The 10192-nt window shown below is 48.3% G+C and overlaps 1 protein-coding gene across 1 annotated transcript in view; it reads left to right on the forward strand.

Annotated features, from left to right (window-relative positions):
• Positions 1–10192, forward strand: part of ulk1b (unc-51 like autophagy activating kinase 1) — a 46349-nt gene that overhangs the window by 1283 nt on the left and 34874 nt on the right. Inside the window, exons 2-4 of the mRNA XM_048611761.1 lie at positions 1824–1949; positions 7157–7305; positions 9334–9417. Coding sequence (XP_048467718.1) covers positions 1824–1949; positions 7157–7305; positions 9334–9417 — 359 coding nt within the window. The remainder of the gene's footprint in view (positions 1–1823; positions 1950–7156; positions 7306–9333; positions 9418–10192) is intronic.

Raw genomic sequence — 10192 nt, forward strand, 5'->3', positions numbered from 1 at the left:
CCACCTATCCCCTCCTCCCACCTCAAGCCGCACCTCCATCTCCTACCAACCAACCTCATCCCGCCCCCTTGACCTGTCCGTCCTCCCTGGACTGACCTATCCCCTTCCTAACTCCCTACCTACACTCACCTTTACTGGCTCCATCCCCGCCTCTTCGACCGATTTGTTTCCTCTCCACCTATCCTCTCCTCTATCCATCTTCTATCCGCCTCCCACTCTCTCCCTATTTATTTCAAAACCCCCTTCCCCTCCCCCTTTTCTGATGAAGGGTCTAGGCCCGAAACGTCAGCCTCTCTGCTCCTATGATGCTGCTTGGCCTGCTGTGTTCATCCAGCCCTGCACCTTGCTGTCTCGGATTCTCCAGCATCTGCAGTTCCTACTATCTCCCTCTAAACCCTTCCTATTTATATATCCATCTAGATGCCTTTTAAATGTTGTAATTGTACCAGTCTCCACCACTTCCTCTGGCAGCTCATTCCACACACGCATCACCCTCTGTGTGAAAAAGTTGCCCTTGGGTCCCTTTTAAATCTTTTCCCTCTCACCTTAAACCTGTCCCCTCTAGTTTTGGATTGCCGTACCCTGGGGAAAAGACCTTGTCTGTTCCATCCATGCCCCAATGCTTGGTGTGCATTTCCTGCAATACAACAGGTCACTGCACTTCAAATGCATCCTATTGGCTGGAAAGCACCTTTAGGTTCTGTAAGGGGCTTTAAACATTGAGATATTTCTGCTGATGAGCTATTATTCGTAATGATTAATTAACAGTTGATTGAATTATTAATAACGTTGAGCAGAGGACTGGATGGTTGGTGCTGTTGGGTTTTCCTGACAATATACAGACTGCCTGGTCTTAGTGTTGTTGTAATTGGCTGACCTCAGGGCTGTTGTTCCCGCTCTAAGTGCTCGAGGCTGCTATTGTTCATATCGTCCCCCTTCGAGAATTCTGCAAAGGGAATCACTGTCTAAACGTAGCAAGAGCTCACACCTTGAGACCCCACCACCACTTCCCACTGCTCTTTTACCAACAGAGCATAGACCTGGGCACTTACTACCCATCGATGAGAGATAGGGGCCACTCCCCCCTACCTGATGCCAGTCCAGCATGGTGAACTGGGCTCCAGTACCCACCCGCTGGCATCAGCTTGAACATACAAACATTTGGGATAGGCTCAGGAGGAGGTTGTTCGGCCCCTTGATCCTAACCTACCATTCAATGCAGTCACGACTGATTCATCACCTCATCCCCATCTTCCTACGCCATCCCTTAACTCTCTAATGTTTCAACAACAGCATGAAGCTTCCGTAATTGTTGGTCTTCATTCTAAAACACCACCAATCTCCATTTTGAACACACATCAATGCACTCACAGCACTTGGAAGTAGAGAATGGTGGAGGTTCACCACCCTCTTGAAGAAATTTCTTGCCATCTCCGTCCTAAACCGCCGACCCCTTATCTTGAGAGTGTGACCCTGTGAAAGGTTATTGGGGGTAGCTGGGAATGTGGAGTAAGTTAATAAGATCAGGGCTGATTAAATGGTGCAGCAGGCCTGAGGGACTGAGTGGCTCCTAATGGATGTGCCCATGTATAATCTCTCAGTGTCTACACTGGGAAGATGCCTAAGAATCTTAAGTTTCAGTGGGATCATCTTTCATCCTTTTAAACTCCAGGGAATGTAGGCTCAGCCTATTGAGTCGGTGCAGTGAAGGCCAGGAGCTCTTGTAACTGAAGGTGCTATGTGATAAAATTCCTGTTGCACCCTTTCCTGGAGGGTTGACTTTATGAGCAACTCGTGACATGAACTCTTCCTGTGTCTTGCAGCCGGCCGAGCCAGGAATCCATCAGCAGCTGCAGAGACACCATCCCTATCCCTGTGCCTACGCAGATTCTCAATTACCAGCGAATCGAGCAGAACCTCCAGTCTCCAAAGCCCTGCAGCTCTCCAAGGTCAGTCCTCCCAGTGAGTGGCTCAAGCACCTGTAACACACAACCAGTTCCTAGTGCTTCAGCCCAAAGCCTGCTTCAATCTGCTGGGAACCTGGTGTTACAGAGAAATCCATGCGAGTAACGCGAGTGAGAGCGAGGTTACCAAAACCATTCTAAATGAAGTTCCTGTGGGTCATTTACTGGTACCAGAGGGGAAGGCAGACATTTTCATTCATTGCTAAGTAGTAACCACAACTTGCTATAGCAACAGCTTGCGCTTTGTCCGTTTTGGGGCCAATAGAACGGAAAGTGGGCAAATCCTATTGCGGAAAGACAGTCTGCACCAGCACCACTTTTTTTCACCGATCTCCTCAGATTATTGGGCAGGGGGTGTAGATGACTGTTTCGCACTCAGCTCTGACACAGTCTTCGGAGAAAGTTAGTCACGAAGAGCAATTGGACAGACTGTGATTATTTTCTGAGGAGACTGAGGGGGTTTGCGTGATTGAGATGTATAAAATTGACGGGCGCAGACAGGGAAGAAATTTTACCCCTTGGTAGAGGGTTCAGTGATCAGGGATGTAGATTTAAGACAAGGGGCAAAAGGTTTAGAGGGGATGTGAGGAAAAGGTTTTTCACCCAGAGGGTGATGGGAATCTGGAACTCACTGTCTGTAAGGGTGGGAGAGGCAGAAACTCTCATCATATTGAAGAAGGATTTAGATGTGCCCTTGCAATGCCAAGGCATATAAGGTTATGGACCCAGTGCTGGCAAATGGGTGTATAATAGCTAGGTCATTGTTTCTGACCAGCACAGACATAGTGGGTTCGAAGGGCCTTTTTCTGAGCTGCAGATCACTATTACTCAACCTCCGCAAATTGATGAGCAGGAAAGACTGAATGGAGGGACTTGGAATGTTCCCTCTGAGCTTTGGTTCTTGTTTGTAGCCTGTTTGTTGCACAGTGGCGATCTCTTTAAGAATGTTCTGTGGCCCCGCACCTTCTTGAGGGAAATGTTGGTTGTGGGAGGGCTGTGTGTAGAACCACAGAATCCAGGCCAGTATGGGTGCAGCCCCGCACCCATATAACAGGCAGTAATATTAGGGACAGGCCTAGGGTGCTAGGCTCATGGCCCTGTGGGCTAGAAAACAGTGCTAAAAACAGGAGTCAACATGGCAGAGGAAACAAGTGTCCAACAAAGACAGAAGTTGCTGGAAAAGCTCAGCAGGTCTGGCAGCATCTGTGAAGAAAAAAACAGACTTAACATTTCGGGTCCGGTGACCCTCCCTCAGAAAGGAGTGGGGGTCTGGTAGCAAGCATTTGGGAGGGAGCATCAGGGTGCCTGGAAAGGGGCCTCTGGGAGGGGGTCTGGGAGTGGGGGTCTAGGAGAAGGCATCTGAGTGTTTGGGAAGGAGCTTCTGGGAGGGGGTGTCTGGGATGGAGCATCTGGGTGTTTAGGAGGGGGTGTCTGGGAGTGAGTGTCTGGGAGGGAGCATCTGGGAGGGGTATCTGGGTGTTTGGGACGGTGTATCTGGGACTGAGCATCTGGGAGGGACATTTGGGTGTTTGGGAAGGTTGTCTGGGAGTGAGTATCTGGGAGGGAGTATCTGGGAGGGACATCTGGGTGTTTGGGAGGGCGTGTCTGGGAGTGAGTATCTGGGAGGGAGCATCTGGGAGGGGTATCTGGGTGTTTGAGAGCGTGTAACTGGGAGGGGGCATCTGGGAGGGACATTTGGGTGTTTGGGAAGGTTGTCTGGGAGTGAGTATCTGGGCGGGAGCATCTGGGAGGGGTATCTGGGTGTTTGGGAAGGGGTGTCTGGGAATGAGTGTCTGGGAGTGAGTATCTGGGAGGGAGCAACTGGGTGTTTGGGAAGGGTGTCTGGAAGTGAGTGTCTGGGAGTGAGTATCTGGGAGGGGTATCTGGGTGTTTGGGAAGGGGTGTCTGGGAGTGAGTAGCTGGGAGGGGTATCTGGGTGTTTGGGAAGGGGTGTCTGGGAGTATCTGGGAGGGGTATCTGGGTGTTGGGGAAGGGTGTCTGGAAGTGGGAGGACGGTGGAGTTAATGATGATCAGATTAGCCAGGATCTCGCTGAATGGCAGAGTAGACTGATGTGCTATGTCTGCTCCTGCTCCTCATTGTGGTCAAATGTTTGAGAGTCTCCAACCCAAGCTAAGCTGCCCCAGGGTGGAGGGGCATAGGAGGTGTCCTGTTTACCCAGCACACTCCTCTCCACTGAGGCAAGACTTTACCTACAAAAGGCCAAAGAGATTAGGTGATGTTGGAAGAGTTGATGTTTGAGGAACGCTTGGTGTGTACAGGAGCAATGTAGGAGTTTAACTGGCTTACATCACACATTTGACCAAAGGACCACCTTTGACCCCTGAGGTGTTGGCTGGAAAAGTTCACTGGATCCAAGTGGGAGGAACCCCAATCCCCAGTGAGGAATGCTTCCCTCTGACCTCCAATTACCCACCCCAGCTGGTTGACTTTTAGTTCAACTCGTATGGAACTGCCACATATTGACCCTCCCTAATTACCCTGCAAGGTGGTCTTATGATTTAATGATCAGTCGATATCACTCCCCTTCCTGTTTTCAGATCTCTAATATCCCACAGAGGACTGAGAGAATACTACAGCACAGAAGGAAGCCATTCAGCCCATGGTGCATTTGCTAGCTCTTTGAGGGAACTATTCTATTAGCCCCAGTCCCCTACCCTTTCCCCATAGCCCTGGAAAGGTTTCCACGGCAAGGTCATATCCAATTCTCCTCTGTGAGTCACCGTATTTTCAGGCAGTGTGTTCCAGATCACAGCAGACCCCTGCTCAGAAATATTCTCTGTGTCTCCCTGTGGCTCGAGAACATAGAACAGTACAGTACAGCACGGGAACAAGCCCTTTGGCCCACCATGTCTACACTGACCATGATGCCATTTTAAACTAATCCCATCTGCCTGTACATGGTCTGTATCCCTCACACTGTACCCCCCCATTTTAGGGCTGAAGTATTTTCTCCCATGTGTCTGCCCTAACCCCCAACACACCAGGCCCTGTCATCATATGGGCTGCCACCATAAACAACCCATTATCAACTACTAACGATCCCCGTTAGCAGCTATTCATTCTCCCAAGGTCACCCATTCTCGTGTCTGTTGTTCTCTCTCTCTCTCTGGGCTCCATCTCCATCTATCGTTTACTCCTCCTCCCACCCCATCTTCAGCATATATATTAACTTTTTCCGAGCTGCAGTCAGTTCTGAAGAAGGGTCATTGGACCTGAAGCATTAGCTGTGCTTTCTCTCTGCTGAGCTTTTCTAGAACTTCTGCTTTTGTCTGGTTTCAAGCATCCACAGTTCTTCGCATTATTTTGTCCATATCCCTCTATTCCCTGCCCATTCGTGTGTCTGTCTAAATGCCTGTTAAGTGTTAGTATCGTTCGTGCTTCTACCACCTCCCCTGGCAGTGCCATCCAGACACCCACCACCCTCTGTGTGAAAAAAAACTTACCTCGCACATCTTTAAATTTTCCCCTCTCACATTAAACCTGTGCCCCTTAGTATTTGACATTTTCACCCTGGGAAAAAGACTCCGACTATCCCCTCTATCCATGCTCCTCAAAACTTTATGTACATCTATCAGGTCACCCCTTCAGCCTCCAATGTTCTAGTGAAAACAAACCAAGTTTATCCAATCTCTCCTTATAGCTAATACACTCCAATCCGAGCAACATCCTAATAATCTTTTTCTGCACCTTCTACAAAGCCTCTACATCCTTCCTGTAGTGTGGTGACCAGAACTACACACAATACTGTAAATGTGGCCTAACTGAAGTTTTATACAGTTACAACATGGCTTGCCAATTTTTATATTCAGTGCCCCGACCGATGAAGGCAAGCATGCTGTATGCCTTCCTTACCAATTTATCCACATGTGCTGCCGCTTTCCGGGAGCTATGGACTTGCACCCCAAGACCCCTCTGTGTATCAATGCTCCTAAGGATCCTGCCATTTCCCCTTGCATTTGGCCTCCCAAAATGTATCACCTCGCACTTAAAATCATCGAATCAAACACTGCAGAAGAGGCCATTCAGCCCATCAAGTCTGCACTGATACATAAGAAACAGCTGACCTCCAACCTAACCCCGTTTACCAGCACTTGGCCCTTAGCCTTGAATGTTGTGACATGCCAAGTGCTCATCCAGGGACTTGTTAAAGGATGTGAGGCAACTTTCGTCTATCACCCTCCCAGGCAGTGTGATCCAAACCGTCGCCATCCTCTGAGCAAAACGGTTTTTCCTCACATCCCTCCTTAAACCTCCTGCCCCCTCACCTTGTACCCATGCCTACTCATGACTGACCATTCAATTCAAGGGAACAGTTGCTCCTCATCCACTCTGCCCATGCCCCTCATAACCTTATGCATCTCAATCAGATCGCCCCTTGGTCTTCTCTGCTCCAACAAAAACAACCCAAGTCTGTCCAACCTTTCCTCATCACTTAACGTTTTCCATCCCAGGCAGCTTCCTGGCGCATCTCCAGATGTTTCATAAAGACCACAATCGCCACAGTGCCATTTGGTCTAGACCTCCTTTAAAGCTCACTCATGGGATGTGGGTGTCACTACTGGGCCAATATTTGATGCCTATCCCTTATTGCCCTTAAACAGAGCAGCTTGCTAGGCCCATTGCAGGGGGCAGTTAAGAGTCAACCACATTGCTGTGGGTTTGAAGTCACACATTGGCTAGACCAGGTAAGGACGGCAGACTTGCTTCCCTAAAAGTCTGGCAGAATTTGGTCCTTTGGTGAACTTTTGGGAAGAAGGGGAGAATTACGCAGCAAGCTCTTAATAATCTGAAATGCACTGCCACTGGAAACAGATAAAATAGCAACTTTCACAAAGCATAGGATGTGTAGTTAGAGAGGAGAAAAGGGCAGGGCTGTGCAGGGAAATAGTGGGACTAACTGGATAACTCTTTCAAAGATGGGCAGAGTGGGTATGATGGGCAGAGTAGCCTCTAATGCCCTGTATTGCTCCATCAGTTTCTCATACTGGTAATGAAAGATCTGGGCCATGAACAGGGAATCCAAACATTTAGCCACATTGTCTTCCTTTAATTCCCCAACTTTCTAAGTTTCACTGTTGAGAGCAATTCTTCAGAATTCAAAGTCTAAGGAAAGACAGGGCTTCTTCAATTCCTGGTCTGACTCAGAGTTACGTTTGTTTATTCCCTCAGGCTTGGGAGGGTTCGAAGGCCAGGCAGTACCAGCCCCTTGGGTTTCAACAGAACAGGGCCGTCCCCTCCATGCCCTGGAGAACAGGCATCGAACCCATTTCGAAGGTCATCTTCCGGAAGCTTGAAACCTTTCTCGCTATCACCACAAGGTAGGCCGTCGTTAAAATCAGCAGCCTTGACATAGATAGTTAATGGGTTGGAAATGCTCAGGAGGCATAGGAACAGTAGTAGGCCATTCAGCCCATCGAGGCTGATCTGTGGCCTAACTCCTGCCTTTGGCCCACATCCCTTATTACCCCTTTGCTTAACACAAACATACCTATCTCAGATTTAAATCTAACAGTTGATCCAGCATCCACTGTGAAACAACTGCACAGAGGCCAGATTCCCATCACCATGTCACCCTTTATTTACATGTGCTCAGTACATGGACTCTGACCAGCTAGCTCAGAGCCCGTCCCTAATGAGAGGAGACTCTCTGAATCTCCTGTTTAGATCTGACAACCAGGCCTCTCTGGCCCAGGTTAACAAATCCAGTCAGAGCGAGTAGTCAATGAGATCCACCTGTCCCTCATTCCAATCACTACACACTGTCATTTGTGGAAGAAAGTTCAAACATCTACACCATTTGCATGTCGAAGTGCTTCCTAACATCTCTCCTGAACGGTTGGCCCTAATTCTCAGACTATGCCCCTAGTTCTAGAATCCCCAACCAGTGGAAGTTGTTTAACTTTATCTACCCTGTCTTTTCCTGTTAATATCTTGAAGATTTCAATCAGATCACCCCTTAAACTTCTAAATTCTATTGAAAACAGGCTGAAATATTGTAATCCTTCTTCATAACGTAACCCCTGAAGTCCAGGTATCATTCCTGTAAACCTACATTGTGATCCCTCCAAGGCCATTCCATCCTTCCTAAGGTGTGATGCCCAGAATCTGCTCACAGAGCTCCAAGTGGGGCCTAATCAGTGTTTTGTGTAACTGTAACATAACATCTGCATCCTTGTACTCCACTATATGTAAAGGCCAGCACTCCAATTGCTTTCTTGAGTCTCTCCATCGGTGTTTGGTTGAGTGTACTTGGGCTGGATTTGACTACCTGGCGAGGAGTTGAGGGTGGGAGTTTATACCGTAGTGAGGGAGGGCGAGGGGGTGGAGGAGGAGCCAACATTTCCTCAGTGCCACCTTGCCAGTGTTGGGAAGGTGAGAACAGACCTCACAAATTGAGGCAAATTGAGTGACCCCAGTGTTTGTTTGACTAGCAGCAAGGTTTGGGGTGGAGGGGGATGTGGTCTGAGTCACATGGGAAGCTGGTAGGTAAACCCTGGAGACTCCCAGCAAACCCATTGTGGTGGGGGGTGACACTGTCTTCTTATTCTGACACTCTGTGAACCACGGCAGCAATGGCATGTCTTGCCTTCAGTCACTCTATACCCAGCCCCTCACCAGCAATGGCCTCCAAACCACAACACCCTGTTGTTGAAGGCTGTCACCTCTCAGAGCAAGCCTTCCTTCCATGTGCTGTCCCAGTAGTGTGATCTGCTCCCGATGGTATCCTCTGATGGGTTGGGAGGGGTGGAGGGAGGTAGACCACTGTCAACACCTGTTCCCCCAATACCCTCCATCCCCAAACTACCTGTCAATAGCCGCAGCTGAGGGGAGGTGCCCTGAGGGTCGCAGGTTACTCTAAGGCATTCTCCATCCTATGTTCAAACCTTCTTGTGGGAATCTCCCTGCTGTCCAACAGCTCCCCCCTGCTCTCCAATTCAAGCTTGTGGTGAGGGTTACAGAATTCAAGATTACCTTTAGGGTTCTAGAATTTAAGGTTAGGGTTGGGGTTCTAAAATTCAAGTTACAAAAGTGATCATATTATGAGGTTTAACCTGCACTTCATTTTGCACCGTAAAGGTGCAGATTAATTGTGAAAACTGGGCAGCATGGTCAAGTTGGGCCAAAGGCCTGTTTCCATGCTGTAAACCTCTATGACTCTAATCAACCAATCATCCAACACCATGCTGCTTTTAAATGTTCATTGACGGGAGTTATATAGTAAAGAAACATTGAGGACTGTGATGGCCCAGGATCTAAAATATTTATTGTTGTTTTCCTCGCGCCACTGAGTAATTTTTCTCAAAATTCACAACCCTGGAAATGTTTTATCTTTTTCTGTGTTCAAGTTGGCACAATCCCTGAGCAGTTGGATCATTTTGTCAGTGCCACTCCTATTGGATCAGAGACACGGGTCAGACACACATTGCCAGGTGAGCAAATCCCTCAGCTATCAATCTCGTTGGCAGAGAATTTCACAAAATGTTTATGGGATAATTTCCAAGATTCTAAGTTTCTGTTTTAGAGCCAAGCAGATAGATGGCGATACTAGACTTGCAACAAATTAGGATTAATGAATGACCTAATAATGAAAGCAGGTCTGGAATGTGGAGGGAACTGATTGTCCAAGTGTGTAATTACAGAAGGTTAGAATGCAGCACGTGATTAGAAAGTTAACAGAATGTTATCGGTTCTTGCCAGGGGAATTGAATACAAACAAAAAAACATTGTACTTCCATGATACAGGGCATTAGAGGCACCAGTCTAAAGTACTGCTGACACTACTGGTCTCTTTATTAAAGGAAAAATGTAAATGTGAGGGAAGCAGTTTAGAGAAGAGTTACCAGACTAATGTCTGGAATGAGAGATAGTAGGAACTGCAGATGCTGGAGAATCCGAGACAACAAGGTGCAGGGCTGGATGAACACAGCAGGCCAAGCAGCATCATAGGAGCAGAGAGGCTGACGTTTCGGGCCTAGACCCTTCATCAGAAAAGGGGGAGGGGAAGGGGGTTCTGAAATAAATAGGGAGAGAGTGGGAGGCGGATAGAAGATGGATAGAGGAGAGGATAGGTGGAGAGGAAACAAATAGGTCGAAGAGGCGGGGATGGAGCCAGTAAAGGTGAGTGTAGGTAGGGAGTTAGGAAGGGGATAGGTCAGTCCAGGGAGGACGGACAGGTCAAGGGGGCGGGATGAGGTTGGTCGGTAG

Source organism: Rhincodon typus, chromosome 24 (assembly GCF_021869965.1).
Source record: "Rhincodon typus isolate 14 chromosome 24, sRhiTyp1.1, whole genome shotgun sequence".
NCBI classification, from domain to species: Eukaryota; Metazoa; Chordata; class Chondrichthyes; order Orectolobiformes; family Rhincodontidae; genus Rhincodon; species Rhincodon typus.